Source organism: Microcebus murinus, chromosome 9, assembly GCF_040939455.1.
Source record: "Microcebus murinus isolate Inina chromosome 9, M.murinus_Inina_mat1.0, whole genome shotgun sequence".
Classification (NCBI taxonomy): Eukaryota; Metazoa; Chordata; class Mammalia; order Primates; family Cheirogaleidae; genus Microcebus; species Microcebus murinus.
Genome location: NC_134112.1, coordinates 84,458,656 through 84,479,582, shown reverse-complemented (window position 1 = coordinate 84,479,582; position 20,927 = coordinate 84,458,656). Strand labels below are relative to the sequence as shown.

The window sequence follows — 20,927 nt, the reverse complement described above, 5'->3', positions numbered from 1 at the left end:
ACTGAGCGATTAAGGAAGTCATGGCTAAGAAATGAGAGAATAGTTAAGGACAAGTCCTGTGTTCTAATGTTAAAATTTGGGTGTAGGTCTTGTCATTAATGAGGTAAAGAAAACAGGAGAAGGAAGAGAATTTTGGCAAACAAGTTCAATTTTGGCCACGTTGGACATGAGGTGCTTCTGGTCTATCCAAGGCAAGGTGTTCATTAGGCAATTCAGTGTGTAGGCCTGGCTTCTGGGATATAGGTCTAGGGCTGGAGATAATGGATTTAGAACTCATTATTTATCAACAGCAATTAGAAATCAAGAGATTGGATGAGAGTACCAACAAGAGCACATGGAATGAGAAGAGAATAAGGACAAAAACAGAATGCAGACACTTTAGCATATAAGGGTAGGCAGGAGAGAGGAAGCCTGCAAAAGAGATAAGACATGGCCGGAGTCCTAGGAGAATCAGGACAATGGGATGTCTGAAAAGCCAAGGGAGGGGTTTCTAGAAGAGGGGAGTGACCAAAGGTGTTAGATGCTAAAAGGAAGCCATATAAATAAGGTGCCTTATAAATATAAAATATATTTATTTATGTAAATATAGAAAGTTATTTGGCTATTGGTGACTTTTACCAGATACTTTCACTGTTGCACTAGGGGTAAAAAGCCAGACAGTGGCGAGTTGAAGTGGAAATTGCAAGCAGGTCCTTGATCCAGGAGCAGGGAGGGGGCCCAATTACTTGACCTGGAAACCCTGGGTCCTTCTTGATGGTTTCTGCTTTACTCCCACGTCTAGTCAGGTACTGGGTGATAGTGAACAGGAGTATTTGAGAGTGATCTTGAGGCTCAGACTTCCTGGGTTTGCATCCTTGCTCTGCTACTGATAAAACGTATGATCCAAGGCAAATTATTTAATCTGGCTATGCTTCAGTTTCCTCACCTATAAAAGAGATAATGAAAGTATTAGGGATTAAATGAGTGAAGTGCTTAGCTTAGTGTAGTGCCTGGTGCATAGTAAGCACTCAGTGAATGTTAATTATTTTAGATTCTAAGTGTCTTTTGAAGGTGTTCTCCCCTGGATTGCCATAATAGCTTTTTTTATTTTTTTTATTTTTTTTGAGACAGAGTCTCACTTTGTTGCCCAGGCTAGAGTGAGTGCCGTGGCGTCAGCCTAGCTCACAGCAACCTCAAACTCCTGGGCTCGAGTGATCCTTCTGCCTCAGCCTCCCGGGTAGCTGGGACTACAGGCATGCGCCACCATGCCCGGCTAATTTTTTATATATATATCAGTTGGCCAATTAATTTCTTTCTATTTATAGTAGAGATGGGGTCTCGCTCTTGCTCAGGCTGGTTTCGAACTCCTGACCTTGAGCAATCCGCCCGCCTCGGCCTCCCAAGACTAGGATTACAGGCGTGAGCCACAGCGCCCGGCCCATAATAGCTTTTTTTTTTTTTTTTAAACTTTATTGCAGATTAATTTCCATGCTAATGAAATTCATCTGTTTTAAGCGTACAATTCAACAGTTTTTAATGAACTTACTGAGTTGAACAACCTTTACTATAATCCAGTTTTAGAATGTTTTAGTCATCCCAATAAGATCTCTTTTGCCCATTTGCAGTTAATCCCTATTCCCACTCCAGCCCTAGGCAACCACTTATCTATTCGTTCTATAGAGTTGCTTTTTCTGGGTGTTTCATATAAATAGAACCATACAATATGTGGCCTTTGTGTTTGGCTTCTTTTATTTAGCATAATGTTTTCTAGGTCCATCCATATTGTGGCATAAATCAGAACTTCATTCTTCTTTATTGCAAAGTTTTATTCTGTTGTATGGATATTTAGAGTTTTGTATCCATTTGCCAGTAGATAGATATTTGTTTGTTTCCACTCTTGCTATTATGAATAATAGCGCTATGAACATTCCTGTGCAAGTCTTTGTGTGGACATATGCTTAATAGCTTCTTAATTGGTCCTTTAGCCTCCTTCAGGGATTCTGCTTCTGTTCTTGTCCCTCTCCAATCTGTTCTCTACACTGTAGCCAGAGTGATCTTCCTAAAGTGTAAATCTGATCATGTTATTACCCTGCTTAAAATCCTTCAGTACCCCCAGGATCAAGTTCAAACTCATGAAACAGAAGGGTTTACTACGTTTCTTCAAAATCTGAAATCTCTACCTTCCCTCTCCACCTTCTATTTCACTATGCCCCCTCTGCAGTTTCTTACTTCAGCCGTTCGTTCATTAATTCATTCATATTGTTTAATTCACTCATTTAACATTGATACCTTCAGTTAACCAGGCCTATTGAGGCTCTGGGGATATAGTAATAAGACAGCCAAATCGTTGCTTTCATGGAGCTTTCTAGTGAAAGGCAGATGGTAAACAAAAAGCATCAGATAGTGTTAAGTGAGTGCTATGAAGATGATGCGACAGTAACTGTGAGGCTGGAGACTCTCAAACCTGCAGGCCTGTGTCCTCATAGCCTCTGCCCTATTGCCAACTGCCTACTTTATATCTCCACTTGGATGTCTAATGGTGGCAAACCCTGTTTCTTATCTATACTTAATGTGGTTTCCTTGCCTTGAAGCACTATTATTACCCTACTGCTTCTCTTCCTAACTTCTTTTCATCCTTGTTTCTAAGTCTTCCCTGACCCTCTGCCCCAGCCCCACCCCCAAAGCTGGGCTAGACCCACTGTCCATTAGGCTTTCCATGTACCCCCACTACAGCCTGACTCCTGTAAGCAGTACCCCTCACATCTGATGTAAATGCCTAATGGTTGTCTGTGTATTCTACTCCACTTTAAGCAACTTGATGACTTTGAATACTCAAAGTCTAGTCTAGCTCCTGGCACACAGTTGGTGCATAATAAAATCTGTTGAAAGAATGATTGTGTGATATTATAGTTGGCATTGAACAGAGGGGGGAGTGAGTGAGGAACTCTTTCTATTTGGACTGGAGGGAAGGAAGAAGCTAAGGCCTGTTAATACAAATTTGTAGATTTAGGGGAGGAAAATTGAAGGAATTCAGATGGCTTACATTTTCTCAGAGATTACATTTTCATGCACAGTATAAAATTGAGGGTATTTATAATAAGCAATTAGCAGTGCATTAGAAGAAATAAAGGAGTAGTGCTGTGGGGTGCATCTTGAAATCTTAAAACTATTCTTACTTGCTTCTAGTTTTATGGCTATTAGATTTAGCCTAATTTCTTTAGGCCATTCATTATACATATTGATATGGATGACTAAATTACTTGGCTGTTATTGCACTGGCTTTCTTTCTTGTTCTTTTATAATTGATTTTATTTTGATGTTGCTTTTTCAGCTTTCGGAAAATGTGATTGATCGAATGAAGGAATCCTCTCCATCTGGTTCGAAGTCTCCGCGGTATGGTGCCTCAGGTATTGCTGAATTTTAATTTTAGGGTTTTAAATAGAAAAATTATAAGTGGAAAAAGTTCACTCAGTAGTTAAGTTCTCAGGCACTTCTGTCTTTTGTTATTTGGATCTTTGGCTTTTTATAGGGAATATTAGAAATCAGTATCAGGTTTTCTTTTAAAATGTTTTGTACTAAGAATGAATCTACTTTCAACAGTCTTAGGAAATTTTGTTTTTTATCAAAACTACTGAACCTATACTAGGCTTTGGAAGTTTATACTTCATATCTTTTTGTGTAAAATGAATTGCTTATAGGGATATTAGAAATTTAGGGATAAATATAAAAAACACTGACTTAGAAAATATAGATTTACTATTTCTAAATTGTAAAATATTTCAAATGATTTTATTTTCTAATCAATTTCTTCTAAGTTTATAAAAGATTTAATTCATCATAGTCAATGTTAGTTATTGATGAGAATATGGTGGTAAATGAAATCTATAAAGAATTATTATGCTTCATTTTGTCTGTAGGTTCTGCTGGATAAGACATAAGAGACTCAACACTATTTTTCTTCCCTTTTTCTCTCCCACCACACCCATCTGTCCAACAAATATTCACTGAGCACCTGTTATGTGTCCAGCACTGTTCTTGATACTGCTCAATTGATAGATAGACATGCCATTTATTGTGAAGTGGCAAGGAGAAAATAATTGAGATGATTAATTTTGGACTAAGTGAGACTTTTCTATATTTATTAGCAAGGGGTAAATCTGGCTATAGACTGTGGAATTGAGAAAGATGAAACGCTGCCCAGATGTCATTCACTTAGAGTAGTTGTTACCTCTCCATGACTTACATTGTCAGTAAACATAAATTGAGTTTTTAGTATATTCAGAGCAGAGGGTACCAAGATGAAGAAGAAATAGTTATTGGCCCTTTTTGAAGCTTCCTGTTTAGTAGGAGAGGTGAGTTAATACTAGGTAGAAAGTGAGCACTTGCTCCTTGCTGGAAACCGTCTCTGGCTTCTGAGCCACACTGGTTTTCCTCCCACCTTCCTGCCTCAGTCCAGGATTCTTTGTTGATTCTCATGAAATAATCTCCAGATGTATGGCTTTGCAGTCATTATATGGATTGCAGTAACTCCTGAAACTATATCTCTAGCCCTGACCGTTCCCCGGAACACCAGACTTCAATAAACTGTTAGAAATCCCCACTACAAGATTCCTTAATATATCCCAAACCTTTTTATTCCTCCCCAGACTTGCTGCTTCTTTCCATCTTTCCCAGTAAATGGCACAGGTAGTCAAGCCCCAAACTAGGGATTCAGCCTCTTTTCCTAACTCTGTACATCAGGCCATTAACTAGTGTTGTCAGCTCTGTCTCTAAAACACATCTGAATATATTCCTTTCCAGTCCATCTCTTCCACCACTCCAATCCAGGTAACCACCATCTCTTACCCTACCTTCTGCAGAAGCGTCTTAACTGGCCCCCTGCATCCACTCTTGTCACCCTGTGCTGTACACACAGAGGTCCTCACAATCTTGACAAAAGTAAATCAGTTCATGTCATGTCTCAGTGGTGGCTCTCTAGGCACATAGAATATATTGTAAGCTGAACTACTTCCTTTGGCCTCCAAGGCATACCATGACTGATCCCTGGCTGCCTGTCCAACATCATCTCATTACTCATCATCTCCTGTGACCCTTCCCCTGCTGTTATCTTTTCCAAAAGACAAGCTCCAGGGACCTTATCCCTTGTCTGTTTGTTCATAGTTGAATTCTTAGCTCCTAGGATATTACCAGCTTCTTAGTAAATGCTGTTATTAAGTGTCTGTTGAATTCATTTAGGGCAAATCCTATTATTCATTTTAACAGTAGCTACTTTTGATCATTCTTGATAACTCTATAAATATAATTCACATGACATTTATTGAACGTCTACTATGGAAGTAATTAAGTTAGGTATTTTTGAGGGGACACAAAAATAGGAGAAAGATCTGTAAAGAGTTTAGAGGTTTGGCCATATACAACTAAATATATAACAAGACTATAAGGAAGGTAAAAACATAGTATAAAAGAAACTTAGAAGATACTGAAATTAAGTATAATGAAGTATTTTGGTTTAAGAATAACTTTTGATATATGGGTATTTTTAAAGTTGAATTTTGTTCTGAAATATACTTTGTTGTAGGTAGGTTTTTTTTTTCCCCTACTTTCTGTGTTAAGGAGATATGACGATGGTGGAAGAAATAGTGATGAAATAATGATGGATGACACTTAAGTGTTTATTATATGGTAGGTACTCTGCTAAATGTCTTAATCTCATTTAATCCATATAGCCCTATGAGGAAGGAACTGTTAGTCATCCATTTTACATAGAAGAAAACTAAGATTGGAAGTGATTAATTATCTTGCCCAAAGTCACAGAGCTGGTGAGCAATGGAGGTGAGAGTTACATCCAAGTCTGTCTAACTCCAGATTAGATGCAGTTAGGCACTCTGTTTTGTTATCATTTGAGTGACACTTTGCTTCATTTGTAGAAAGGATGTGACAGAAACTAGTTGGAGGGAAGAAGCAACTGTTTAGTGATTTTCTGCTTAAGCTTAGGAAAGAGCCTCCTGTCATAAGTGATTGTTGGTTCTTCTAGCTTTTCCCCATATTGGCTTTCATTCAGTAGTGAGTGGAAGGAGTGGAAATGTTTTCCTTCTTGGGTTGTTTTCTTCAACCAATATTTTGAGAGAGTGGGCATGGTTGGGAGGCTTTCTCTGAATGCTTATGGTGTGTATGGCCTGCAGAGCGAGTCCCTGACATCATGATAAGCTCTGGCTTTGCTAAGGGATCTGTGTCTTCCCATTCCAGGTTTGACATGACTGATCAACTCTTTGGTCCATGCCCAGCTGTGACCAGCCTGGGCACTGGAAGCTCTTAGAATGCCACCTTGTGTTTCGGTGGTTAGGCTAGACCTGCACTCGATAAATGGTAGCTACTAGTCACATGTGGTTATTAAAAATTAGATAATAATTAAAACAAAATAAAAATTACAGCTCCTAAGTTGCACCAGCCACATTACATGCTCAATAACTGCATGTGGCTTATGATGCCATGTGGCTTATGACTGGACAACACATATGTAGAACATGTCTATCATTGCAGAAGCTTCTGTTTCATAGTTCTAGTTTCGAATACACCAGTGCTTGGCATCATGGGCTTCATCAGATGGTTTTAATGATGGCGTGCCTGAAGTTACGGGGCTAGATGGCTCTGTATGTTTGTGTTTGCAAATCTTATTTCCTGCCCCTTCTACATCCCAACTGTCTCAGCATTATCCTCAGGGAACATTCCCCTGCAGTATGCAATCTTTACCTCAGTCTTTAGCATAGCTTCCCAACCTGTGTGTTTTGGGTGTCCTTAGACTTAGAGTAGCTGGGGATCACCTGGGTAGCCCTGTGTGCCACACAAATATTTTTATTTCTGTCACCACCATGATGTGAAAAAGACCTAATGAGGATAATAGGACAGGCTCTTCAAGTATCTGATTTCCCTTACCCATTCCAACCTAACTCAGGCAACAGCTAAGGTTTGGCATGCCATTTTGAAATGATCTTGCCTTTGGGTTAATAATGCAATTAGACTGTGATTGTATAAATTACCAAAGGTTTAGTTTTCTTAGAATTAAAAAAAATATGTTTATAAAAGTAGAAAGCCTCAAAATTTATGTTCTTTTCTGACTATGTCTCATTTAGGGGTTTTAGTTAGTATTCAATAAAAGATTTCTTATGATTTATAATTTAGATGTGTCATGAAATAATTTTTCAAGCCTATGAAAATGTATTGATAAAAATGTCACTTGCCTTTTCTACATTTTTTCAATGTCAAGTAAATTATATATTAGATGTGAGTTGAATTTTTAATATTTATTAAAATGCTTTCTTCCTCATAGGATTTATTAAAATGCTTTCTTTCTCATAGGACTCTTATGCGTACCCGCCCTAGGCTATTCATATGTGTGAATACAGGGCAGTGTATTTGATGGACTGAGAGCCCTAGTATTTCTGTATATAGGAACTAAGTTTTGTCACGTATATAATTTTGAGAGTATATTTTATACTGTAAGAAAGCGGGATCTGAAGGCTTTACTAAAACTATTTTTTGCCAAACCTTGAACCAGATCAATGACTCGTTGCAATAAGTATTTGCATGTAAAGCTGTTCGGGCAAAATAATATACTATGTGACACACAGCAGATTGTAATGCCACTTTAATAAATGAATGTGCTCTAAAGAACTTAACTGTGTCCTCGCTGCCTCAGATTCATTGCTGCATTATCTAAACTCTGTTGGTTCGGTTTTACACTAGATAATTTTTTTCTTAGGTTGACATTAGGGGATACCATTGCACATAGTTATAAACTTACCTTTTCATTAACATCTTGCATCTTTTGATTTTAAAAATCAATGTTGGTATTGATTTTTTTCCTTTCCATCCTGATCTTACAGTTTTTGTGGCTTATAGTGAGGTCATATCTCTCATGTTTGACCCTGCCTATTGCTGAAGAAACTGTCCCCAAATCAATATGAAAAAAACAGATAAGAAATGATATTAGGAGGCTTTTGGTTGTTTTCCTAAGCCACTAACCAGATGAAAATGATGAATCTGGAAAAAAAGACAAATGAACTCACTTTTATTATTATCTTCACCATGCAAGTTTCTCTGTAAATTTCTCGTCATTGTAAAAAATGAGAAAGATTTGCCGATTTGTGTTAAGTATATCACTGAGATCACTAGGTATTTGGCAGCCTTAACAAATTGCAGGAAACCAATTTGAGCAGGAAATAGCACAGCCCAAACTAAACAGACAATTTAGAGAAACAGATTCATCTATAAGTTCTATGTAGTTTTCTCCTGGAATCTGGCCCTCCTAGTTATTTTTAAACAGCTCTTTAAGGCTCATTTAGACATAACACTGGAGGGAGAGTTCAAAGAAAACAAGCTGTGCTTATTCCTTTGACTTGAGTTATAAGAACTGAAGGAAGTTGCAGTGTCTAGGTTTCCAACCTTTAATATATGAAACTTTGTTGATGCCAGTGTCTCAACTCTGTAATTTTTCTGTGTGCTGTAATGGATAATTTGCCTGACAGTTCCTAATAGAAAGAAACATAAATGCTATTGAATTAAAGGCATTAAATCTAATTCTCTAGTCAGTATTTTCTGTTCTTAAAAAGAATCCATAAATAGTCTATGTTTAATAGATGGTTGAAGAACTCATTATTTGTTCCATCAGTCAACAAATATTAGCATGGCAGCCATCTCTGACTTCAGGAAACTATTAATTTGGTCAAAGTGTATTTAACATTATAGTATAATGAATGAGTACTAGTTTAGTACCCTTTAACTTCCTTTTTTGAGTAAGTGAATGAATATGTAAGTGAGATAGAATATTATATATAAGAGGTATGGGAAGTGTTTTAGATGAGATCAGGTGTGTTCAGGGTGGTATGGCTGTAGACAGGAAAGTGTTTTAGGACTTCAGAGAAAGAGGATCAAGTGGTTGGGTGTGGGGGAAATGGACTGGGGCCAAACCTTGGGAATAAGAGCCATGGGAGGGGTCTGGTATAGAAAGTATTCCTGGTAGAGTGAGTAAACAGACCAGATCAATTCAGGCAAGGTTTCATGTAGGGGGTCTAATGGGTGAGTAGGTTGGGGAAGTTAAGGAGTTTAATTTCTTCCTATAGGGTGGAGACAGTTACTGAGCAGTTTCATCTAATTTTAGGACACAAAGTTAGAAAGTTCCATTGGTTGCTACTTCACATGTACCCAGATATTAATAGCATTTTTTAAGGCTAAAAATGCAGTGTTGATTTTCTCATTGATATTTTTATATTCAACAAAGAAATCTGAATGGTAAGAATATGTATTTTCCACCATAGTACTAAATAAAGCCATTTTAATTTTCAATGAAAAAAATAAGCAGCACCATAAGCATTTTTATTTGTCCTTAATTGGCCTGTAGCAAAAGGGAAAATAAAGTTGCCCTCAGCTGCTTGGGACAGTGTGGCAGTGTAGGGTCTAACAGATGATTTCAGAGCAGGGGAGGTGAAATGATGGTTCTTGGGAGGATAATGTAAAGGGTGGGTGGGAAACTAGAGCCAGGGAAGGCCAGCTGCTACGCACCCTAGGTGGAAGTGGCAAAGGCAGAGAAGGACTTGATGGTGTGACTCGGGTGACATGGCTGGTGAGTGGCAGTCCTTGACTCATACTTCAGTCCTTTCTCCCCTGGTCCAAAGCACTTTTCCTCTGTGCCATTTGATTCATCACTCTGTGTTGTATTTATTTTTGAGAAACTAGTGAAAATCTAAACTTACTTTATTTTCAAATTGAGAGGAGGGTGTAGGAAACTTTCTTTTTATGTAACAACAGATCACTGACAAGGCAGTTTTATTTTTAAAATGGGGTTTCATTCTGTTGCCCAGGCTGTACTCAAACTCCTGGGCTCAAGGGCTCCTCCCACCTCAGCTCCTGGAATAGTTGGGACTACCTGTAGGTGTCACCACTCCTAGCTAGACAATACAGTTTATTTCCTTAGGTGTTCGAGGATGGGGAAAGGGGAGTCATGTAGAAAAGAAAAAGCTGCAGTGGGTGAGAGAAGGCATTACAAAGAGAAAAGATTGATAAGTTCTGAAATGTAGTGAGTCACGCCTTCTACTAGTTTTTTGTGACTAGGAACTTCTGCTTATCAATTTCCTAGTTAATGGATTAACCACTGGCCTCAGCAGCTTTTTTTTAAGTCTTCAGACTCTCTACCCTTGTGACTACTGTAGCATAATTTACTTTGCAGTAGTGTTTCCAAGTGGTATGAAATCAAGGGGCCAGAAATTCTTTAACTTGTACGTAAGTTACTAGAAAGAAGCAGCTGTTTTGTTAAGTGCGTTGCATAATGTAGGTTAGAAATATAGTAATGCCATAGAGTCATAGTACTCAGGAGCTGGAAGTTAACTTCCTAATAATTTCTGTGACCACAGGGAAAAAAAAGAACCTGTTTTAAAGCAACTCCCCATTTTTGCTGCAGTAGATTTTGGACACTAACTTTAAAGTGAATTGTGGGATAGTAGATTGTATTGTCTCATAGTACAAGTGCTATTTGGCATAACCAAGTAAATCATGGATATAACCAATAATATATTTTTAAAATTAGATAAAATGACTATGTAAATTTTGTAATCATGCTTTAAGATTTGCAAAGTAAAATATGACATTGGTTACATAAGTAACTCCCATGGAATATATGGCATAGGACATATACATAAAAATACTATTTTTGATTTAAATTTAATATGCCAGTTGTAAAATAAACACTTAAGTAACAATATTTTTTGTCTTTCTTGGAATTTGACAGACTTTGAGGGCATCATCTGGATGGCCCAGATCTCTGAAAATAAATTGCCCAAGGGAGTCTCAAATGTACATTTTCCTATTGCAAGCAGAGGTATTCCGAATCAATCCATTGACCTCCCAGCTGTCAACCAAATAGTAGGTTATTGTTGTTGATGATGATGTTTTTCCTTGTAAAAAACATTTTAAAAAGTAAGGTCTGACCCAGCATTTCATTTCTTCCCTTTACCCTTTCCTGTCACCCTGGTTTATTCAGAATTACTACTACAAGCCTCTGTATTAGACCAAATCAGTGCTACCAGGGAACAATAAATTCTTTTAAGTTATTTTTTTAAACCTGTTCTGCCCCCAGGGCTACTTGACACTTTGTTGACAGCTGTCACTGTACTTGAGTGTTCCTTGAAAAGCCTTGGGAGCCCATGTAGATCATTATAGGAAGGATGTTCACACTGTTCCACAGAATTACCATGGCATGCTTAAGACAGTGTTCTGGTTCTGCATGCCCTGGTTCCCCTGAATGAGCAATTAATTGAAATAAAGGCAGTAATTAGGCAGTATCAAATGATTGGACCTTGAAAGTACTTTAAGTTACAGGATAGTGGTGATAACTCACTGTTACCACAAAGATATAGGTGGTTGGAACATCTCGCAGGTTGTATGGTGGGGAAGCACACGGCTGCTTAAAGCCGGCACCAGTGTACTTACTTTGTTGGCAGGACTTACATGCTGTCACGTAAATGAGTGCTGCTACTCTGCTCCTCACTTCATGTACCCTTGCTTTTATTTTATTTTTTTGCCTGTCCACTGCCATTGTTGCTATAGTCCTGCAAGGGACACCCACAGGCCCTGTATTTAAGTGACAGTAGAGCTTTGCTCTGCATTTTCCATTCTGTGGTTTCAAGTTTTACAATTTCTCCGATCCCTGGTGTCATTGCCCTAGTGTGGCTATCCTCTCTCTCTTGAATTGCTCTAACAGGCTCTTGCTTGGGGTCCCTGCCTTCAGTCCTGCATTCCCTAATCTATTCTCATTGTGGCTTTAGTTATCCTTCCAAAGTGCCAAACCAATCATATCATTCCTCTGTTTAAAATTCCATAGATTCCACCTTCCTCTTAGGATGAAGTCTAAATCTCTTTTTTGTAGCCAGCAAGGTCCTGCACAATCTATTCCTGCTCTAGTCTCTTATATCTTCTTGTAGACCCTCCTCTCTCATGTTGAACTTCTTTTCTAGTTATATTGAAGTTCTTGAGTGTCCTTGAACTTGTTCTTTTGGGGTTTTCACTGTGTAGTTCTCTTCTGTCTGAATACCATTGCTCCAACTGTCTAGCCCAGCCCTGCTCCCACCTCACCTACTACCTGCCTTTTGTCTGACTGACTGGCACTCATTGTTCAGATCGCTGCCTAGAAACCATGCACACTGGGAAGCTTTTCCTGACTCCCAGTCTGGGTTAGATGCCCCTTGTGTGTGGACCCATGGCATCTTGTGTGCACTTTTCCTGTAATGGCACTTGTCACATGGTACTGTAGTTGCTCATCTACTTACCCCAGTCCCTCAATACCACAGCTTTTCTCATTTGTCCTCTCAAGACTTCTTTTTATGGCATTTCTTTCTTTCTTTTTGCTTGCCGTTGTGCTGCCCTCTCTTTGTTGAAGTGAAAAGCAGTTATAGGACTGTGTTTGCTGTACGTAAACATTGACCTGTTGAGGCCAGATGATTAGGCAAAGTAGGAGAGAAGAAAGTCTCAGAGCGTCAAGGGGATTTCTCTTCCTTCAAGAACACCATTTCCCTATCTTCTCAGTGTGTACGTCCCCAGTTGATACCATTCTGAAGAATCTCCTTTTCTTGTATCACTAATTCTACTTAGTACTGACGCTGGTTACAGCATGTACTTGATTGTATTGTAATTACACGTTTTCTTATATATTTTTTCTACTGGATTACAAGCCTTTGAGAGTGGGGAATGTTTGTTCTTCATCTTCTGTGTTCTCAACCACAGTGACTATATTGCAATGTTAGGTGCTCAGTCAATGTTTGTGGAACGAATGGGCTAAAGCGGATCAGATAATGAAGGCTGATATGTATAAATGCATGTGTCAACTCAGAGGCAAGGAGGACAAGGGCTCTTTCTCTTAGATCGGTCCCATTGGGCGTGGTTGTGAGGGTCTTCACCAAGTCTGCATGGCGCCCATACAACGCTCTGCCAGTTTTAGCTCTCAACCATAGCAGGCCCAAGAAAGCCCTGTTGTAAGAGGCAATTTCTTGAACACCATCTCAGGAAGAGTGTGAGTTTGTGGAGCTAGTGACTAGGGAGTGGGGCCCTGATTTGGAAACCTCATTGTGGAGATTTGTGTCCTACTCCTGGTTATTAAGTTAGTTTATAAAGGAATTAATATGTGTAGACTTGTCAAGTTTTAAGAGAGGACTGTAGTGAGCCAGGATTTCCCCCTCTCAAATCCTTCTGCTCTCAGTTCCTGCTCCCTCCTCACTTTCCTCTCCATTGGGTTGAAGTCAGTCTGACATCATACCTTTGGCCCTGGAATTTTATGTTAGGAGTGTTAGGTTAAGTAAGGTTAGGGTGTCTGGGCCTAGGCCTCCTACTTGGAAAAACAGTTCCTTAGCCCTGGCTGTGTCCTCTAGTAGGACACCCCTACTCTCTTCCTGTTGTCAAAACTCTGGGACACTTGAAAGTAGAGCTCCTCTTTACTGTATCTTTTCTTTGCAGCTGTTCTCATGCTGGATCTCAACTTCTGACTTGAGGATTATAACTTTTTTTCTTCATGAAAGGATGGTCTTTCTGCTATCACTCGTTTCCTCAAGTCTCTGGGCCCACTCTTTTTTTTTTTTTTTGAGACGGGGTCTTGGTCTGTAGCCAGGGCTAGCGTGCAGTGGTAACAACATATAGCTCACTGCAACCTCAGACTCCTGGGCTCAAGGGATCCTCCTGCCTCAGCTTCCCGAGTAACTGCGACCACAGGCACATGCTACTATGCCTGGCTAATTTTTCTATTTTTTTTTTATAGAGATGGAATCTTGCTCTTGTTCAGGCTGGTCTTGAATTCCTGGCCTTAAGTGATCCTCCTGCTTCAGCCTCTCAGAGTGCCAGGATTATAGGTGTGAGCCACCGTGCCTGGTTTCTGGGCCCACTCTTTAAAGGTTTGGGGTTCTGATGTCTGGAAATGCAGGAATTGAGGTTTGGTGTGGCTTTGGGTAGGGGGTTGGAAGGAAGACCCACTGCTTGGTTCTCCTCAGGTCATTGTAGGGAGGACTGAGAGAACAGGGAGCTGGCTTTCCTGTGTGTCAAACACACAGAAATATTATAGCTGCATCCTGACTGACAAAGATACAAGAAAACCTCCAAAAGATTGCGTTAGCTCATGTAGGCTTTTACCCAGTGCTTCCCATTTTCACCTTGTTGAAATGTGCTGCAGTCACAATAATACATATATACCTATATCAGATTGGCTTGGTTCTACTTTTTAAATAAATTTGGTAGTTACACTGATTTGTTTAGATGTAATTAGTCTTGCTGTTGACAGAATGATTATCTCATGACTTTAGAAAATATTTATTGCTGCATGTCATTTTTGAGGATGGACCTGAGGAATGATATGAAAATCTATTACTATAATCAGGATAGATTTGATTTAAATAAAAAAAAATATTAAAGCAGAATTTAAGGCCCAACAGTTGTTCTCAAAACATTTTTATTGTTTTATGCAGCCAGCTAGGTTATGGATTCTGAATGTTATCCTTATAATTATTTAAACAAGTTATTTTAACAAAATATAATTATTTTAACAAAATATCCACAACAGTCCTCAGTTCATTCCCTTCTTGAAATTTGTGCTTTAAGAAAGAAGAGATGGCTTTTAGGAAGAAGAGATTGCATGCACACTTGCAGCAATAGATAATAAAAAACCTTTTTTGCTAGTTGGAAAAATGAGGCTGGCTAAGCAGCTTTTGTTTAATTTTGTGGGACAGCACAGATATCCACTGGGTGCAATGTTTCTTTAATTTTTCTAAATAATATGTTGACTTCTCTGGAAATCCCAGGGGATTGAGCCCTTAAACTGCTTTTAACTTTTCTAAAAATGTTGCTTTAATATTCTATCCCAGAAACTTTTTAGAGTGAGTATTACAAGATTATGGAAAGTTATAATCCGCTTTTCATGATTATTCTTTGACCTTTGACATATTTTATTAGTTTTTTAATAAAAAATCCTTAAGAAAAACTTGAACTGGAAAAATATTTTTATCAATATTGATGAATATACAACTGATAAATTACTTCCTCTAATTCTTTTTCTCTGTCCTGTTAAATATCACACCCCTTCTAACACAGCCATTGTTTTATAACTCATGTTTAACTTTTTGCAAAAGTGACATTTGCAAAATTGATGAAGTAAAACTTTTAAAAACAGTGATTTCTTCATTATTCATTTTTATTGCTCATTATTGTTTATAGGACCTTGAACTGAAGCTTTTAAAGGCGGTGTATTATTATGACTGAGAACTACTCTCTTCTCTAGATCCAAGTAAAATTCTTTTACTTGAATCATCACAGAGACCTCTTAGTACTCAGGCCGTTAGCACCATTTCTGATGTCCCTCAGGAGGCAGGATTTGTGCTGGGGCCAATCAGGCCCGGGTGCAAAGGCCGACTGAAGTCATCACCTCTGCTTCACTGGCAGTGAGGTAATGTGGTTGTGTGCTTTCAGAAAGAGGGCTACAAAGGAAATGAACCTCACTTCTTCAAATAGAAAGGGTGGTCTTTGAATCTCCTTTGAATGAAAGTGTGTGTGTGTGTGTGTGTGTGTGTGTGTGTGTGGTGTATGTTTGATGTTCAGAGAGCTTTTGCCACTTAATACTTGTGTGATCTTGGGCAAGTTTTCCCATTTTTCTTCAGGATAAAACGGAGAGACTAATGCCAATGTCACATGGTTGTCATGGAGACTAAATGAGATAATGTACAGGTGCCGAGTGAAATATAGCAGGTGATCAATAAGTATCCCTTTCTTTTTTTCTACTTTAGCATAGCTTCCAGGGACACAATTTCACTGCCACCTTTCACCTGCTCCAGGTTGATTCTTGCCAAGTGAACTACTTTCTGTCTACCCTCTTTGCCTTTCACTTGATTTTCTGTGCCCCTGTTCCAATTAACATTTGTTTATTTAGTACTGGCCATGTGCCAGCCACTATATTGAGTTCTGGCATTGCGAAGATGAATAGAGCAGAGCAATGCAGCATGAGATATAATGGAGATACACATGTAGCATAGAGGATTGATTGCAGACTAACTCTGCTTGGGGAGGTCAGGGAAGACTTCTTGAAGGAGGTGGTGATGTTTGAGCTGAATATTGAAGGATGAATAGGAGTTTGGGGAATGATGGGAAGGAGGGATGATGGGAAGAAGGAAGAAGGAATGGTGGGTGCATTGGTTAGAGGCCTATAGGGCTGGGTGATTTCTGGGAATTATAATTAGTTATATTTATTTGAAATACAGGTACTTAGTGGGAGATGAGGGTACAGGGAGTAAATGTGGGTGGAATAACAAAGCTAGGAGTGTGGATTTGCTTCTATAGGAAATGGCTCTATGCCTACATCTTTACGTCTGATTTTAACTAATTAGCGTGTGTCTATGAGAGAGAAAGAGAGAAAAAGCGAAATCATCTTGAAGGTTGTCTTATCAGAACTTTTCTTGATCCTATTTATCTTGCCTTCCTCTAAACTCACGTGATATTTTGTCTATATTTTTCTCTTGGCAGTCACTACTTTCTACATTTTAAAAACAGATATTTATGTAAGCCTCCTCCAGGGCAGAATGCATACGCGAAAGCACCTCCTTCCCCTTTGTGACCCCTATGGCATCTGCCTCACCCGTCGAAGGTGCTCAAGAAACATTTGACAGTGGAATGAATGAATCGAAGGGCCAGCATCTCTAGCTTCCTCAAAATACTTTTGACTTCATAAACATCATGTTTAAGAAGCCAGTCACAAAAGACCACATGCTATATGATCCCATTTATATGAAATGTCCAGTATAGGCAAATGTATAGAGAAAGACAGTAGTGAGTGCCTAAGGCTGGGGGTGGTGGTGCTGGTAGCAAGGACAGGGAGCTGTTGCTGATGGCTGCACAGCTGTATGAGTATACTAACAACCATGTGTACACTTAAAGGGTGAATTTCATAGTCTATACATTTTTATCCTAATAAAGCTATTGAAGAACTTTTGAAATTTTCTCAAATATTTTTAAGTGAATTTTTTTCTGTTTTCATGTTTACCATATACACTTAGGACTTGCATTATAATATTTATTATTATTTCTTTAAAATTTTGGCTGGGAGCTCATAGATTGAGGTTTGGAAATTGGTTAACCCTTTCAGAGATGCTAGGGAGTGTGAAAAGGAACTTCTAGTGAGCCTATGCTGAGTGACCTCATTCTCTCCGTGAAAGGAATACTGCAGGAAGTTATTTTAGTATAAACAGAATGGCATTGGTGGATGTATTTGAACAGTGTATTTTTATTTTTCAAGTCTTTGAAGAGGTTTTTCTTTAGGGAGTAATGCCTTGCTTTATCTTAATAAAGACATAACATTGGCAGAAGTATAAGGAATGGTGCTGTTTTTCTGTCCCTTTCAGAATAAAGGGTAGGAATAGCTTGTATCTCATATTTCTCATTAACAGATACTTTATTTTTAAAGTCTAGTTTATATTAAAATAACCTTTATGGCATTTATGAAGCCATATGTATTATGGCATTTATGACATTTATGAAGCCATACATATTAATAAAACATATGCCCTTAGATAAATTGTTTAATGTGGTTTTCTTTTTTCTTCCACATTGTAGAGACTAGTAGTTTTTGTGTTGATGAAACAGCAGGGAGCATCTATTCTGGTGTGCTCCTTCATATAAAATTTTGCCCTTGAAAAATGAACAAAGATCATAGCCAAAAGGTATTCATCATGCAGTCTATCCACAGGAAATCTTGAATGAGATCACCATCAAATAACTTAAATAAAACTGTTATTTTTCTGACACTCTATTACCAGAATAATCCTTTAGGACATTTGCCATTATTATGTGTGCATTTTTCTCTTTCATATGATTGCCAACTATCTTGAAAAATGGATGCTTCATATTAATGTCTTGGGGAGGTGGATACGATCTGTTTGACTCTGATTTAACATGAATAGTGGCCGTGGGTGGCTCCTTACCACAGATCTGATTGTTACCAGGATATCTTCATAGACTCTGCAGTAGTGAAAGTATTATATTTGGTTTCTCTTCACTTATCCCACAACGAGCAGAGTGTTGCTCAGTGCATTGGCCTGGGGCTGGGTCAGTAGGTCTTTCCAAGTATGAATTGGAGGGCTCACTAGAGAGTTGCAGAGGTCCCAGGATTTGGTGGGAGGTTCTCCCAGTTGTCCCAGATAGGCCCCCCCACCTCTCCTGTGCTTGACTGAGGAGGTTGCCTCCGCATACCTATGAAATAAATGCCCATCCAGCACTATGGTTAGGTGGAAGGAGCATGGATATGGACAGATATTTAAGCCCTGACATGACTGAGCCTGAGTCTTCAGCTTTGCCTCTTACTGTATTTGTGATGTCCAAAAGTGATAGGGGCTAACAGAGCTATAAATAACTATTTTTAAAATTTAGAAAGTAGTGATTGCTAAGAGAAAAATATATGCCAAGAGAAAACTATAGGCAAAATGCCAGGCGAGTGTGGAGGAAGTTTAGTGATTAGGGCTACATGCTAAAGCCACTGTTCTTTCTTGGGCAATCCCCATTATTGAACTAAGGGACTCAAAATGTATTTTCCCAAAGAAGGAATGAGTGCAGCTGAAATAATGTTATTAGAGTAATTCTTCAGGCTTATAATGGGTTTTGGGGTTAACTTGGAAACTCAAATGGCCTCTTTAATGATGAATATGCAGATGAGCTTTGGCACCCCTAAGTTGTTGGCACCTTCCCATAGCTTGCAGTCAAGGTTGGCTCCTCTCTGCCCGTTTTCTGTGTGCCTTGTGAGAGGGTTTATAATGTCAACTTTGGATTCCAACATTTGGATTCAGTTATTGTCTCTATGTAGTTCCTATTGAAACAAACATTTTTGTACACATGTGTGTTTGTATTAGTCACGAAAATAACATGTTAACCATAGATACATTAGTGTGGACAGTTTAACAGTTTAGTAGTCAATTGATGTTCCTTGCAGTACAGGCTAATGTGAAAGGCAAGCTTTCCCCCATTTGCTGTTTTGCGCAGGGCTGGCATGACTGGACCGTGAAGCAAAGGGATTGAAATAATTTACAATAGTTTATATGATTTTGGTTGGCTTTTGTTTGTTTATTTTTCTAAGTGTGATGATGGTAGTTTTTTTTCCCCCTCTACTTCAAGACTATCAACTATTGCATTCCTATTTTGCTCCTCCCTCTCCACCCCTCACCCCAACCCCCAATTAAACTTTAGAAGGGAGGCTTTAGTGCATGTACAGGGAACTACTTTCATGCTTTTTCTGGTCATTTTTCAGGGAGAGGCCACAGTCTGTAAACATCTGGTTTTGCAGAGCGGTTGGCTCAGAGGCAGTGTGGTGCATTGAGGAGGCTGGGCTTCAGGACCACCCTGTCCTGAATCACCATGGGTTACCTTTGCTATAAAATTGGGTAGTACCTCCTTCAAGGCTAACCTACTGCCTAGAACATTGTGTTATAGAGGCTAAATTGGCATGTTATTGAGTTGCTGATTGGAAATGCTTCTATCTCAACCTATGACCAACTAGCCATTTGCCTTGGATAAGATTCTTTATTTCTCTGGGCCTTAGTGTTCCTATCTGTCAAATGGTGGAAAGGACTGTTATCTCTAAGATTCTTCTGATAGATTGTGAGATTTATAGATAAGAACCATTTTTTATTCACCTTTGTATCCTAACACTACTACTCGGACAAAACATTTGTTGAAGGAAGGATGGAATTTGCAGCTCTGTGTATTTACCACCTGACTCATAGTTATGTGTAGTTATAATTATGAGCTTATTTGTATATGTCTGTGGACATTTATAAATGGGAGTTGTCTTTTTTTGAAGTTTATCTTCAAGCAGTGTGACATGCACCTTTATCTCTAAATATTCGTTCATATATATACATATGTGTGTCTGTATGCCTAGATCTCATGTATAAAATTTAACAATTAGATAAAAATGCACACAATGATTAAGGTACAGGAATATGCATTTTAAAAAATCTGTTGCTTTAAAATCATTTATTTATGTTTCATTATTTGGATAGGATGCTTAGAATAACTTGGCCAGCAGAAAAATACTGCTGGCAGCATCTACGTTTAAAAAAACCCTCCTGAGAATTAGGGACAAAATAGTAATTAAAAGGGTACTGTCAAGGTTGGTAGGTCTAAATTTAACATACCAGCTGTGTTTTGGTTTGTAGGGGTATGTGTGTCATGCTGTCTCCCCACGCTGTTTGCCTGCCCTGTTAAGAGCCAGAAGCATGTTATAATGAAGATAGACATCTTGCCTTCTGAAAGGCAGCCTGTAGAAGTGGCTGCTTGAATATTGCATTGCCTTGCTGGCTTGCAAGAACCTTGTCAGGGCCTGGAGAAGTTTAAAGCTGGCGGGTGTAAGGTGGTTAGGCTTTCTGGCTTGGTTGTAGTCTGTTTCTGAAGGAACTCTTCAAGAATGTTGGCTAGCATTCTCCTCTTACTTGAAATACTATTTTATTGCATCTAAAATGCCAATAATTATAAGATTTTATGTTCCACTGTCAAGAAATAACCTTGACAGTTAAGCTATGATAAAATGCTTTCTTATCCATTAGAATGTTCATTTTATATTTATTGGAAGAACACAGATAATGAGGAAAATTTAAGTGAAATGAATTGGTTGCATTATTCTTGAAACTTACATTCAGAGTCCAAGTCTTCTGAATCATTTTCCAAGTTGTCCATATGAATGTTTTTCACATATTATCACCCTCTATGCCATTAAGAATACTAGTTATGTAGCATTTCTTAAAATGAGTGCTCAACTATTGACTCTGGAGTTTTCTCCCAACCTGCTGACTCTCGTGCATGTTTTGATGCCACTGCTTTCTTGATCTTACATAGACGATGCCATGAACTATGTGATGACTACCACCTGACCCACAGCAACAGGAAGA

The 20,927-nt window shown here is 38.7% G+C and overlaps 1 protein-coding gene across 2 annotated transcripts in view; it reads left to right on the top strand.

Moving 5' to 3' along the window:
- CHCHD3 (coiled-coil-helix-coiled-coil-helix domain containing 3) overlaps positions 1–20,927 on the top strand; it is a 279,301-nt gene that overhangs the window by 8,263 nt on the left and 250,111 nt on the right. For both annotated transcript variants that reach the window (XM_012739744.3, XM_012739742.3), the window contains exon 2: positions 3,311–3,386. In XM_012739744.3, the coding sequence (XP_012595198.2) occupies positions 3,311–3,386 (76 nt within the window). The remainder of the gene's footprint in view (positions 1–3,310; positions 3,387–20,927) is intronic.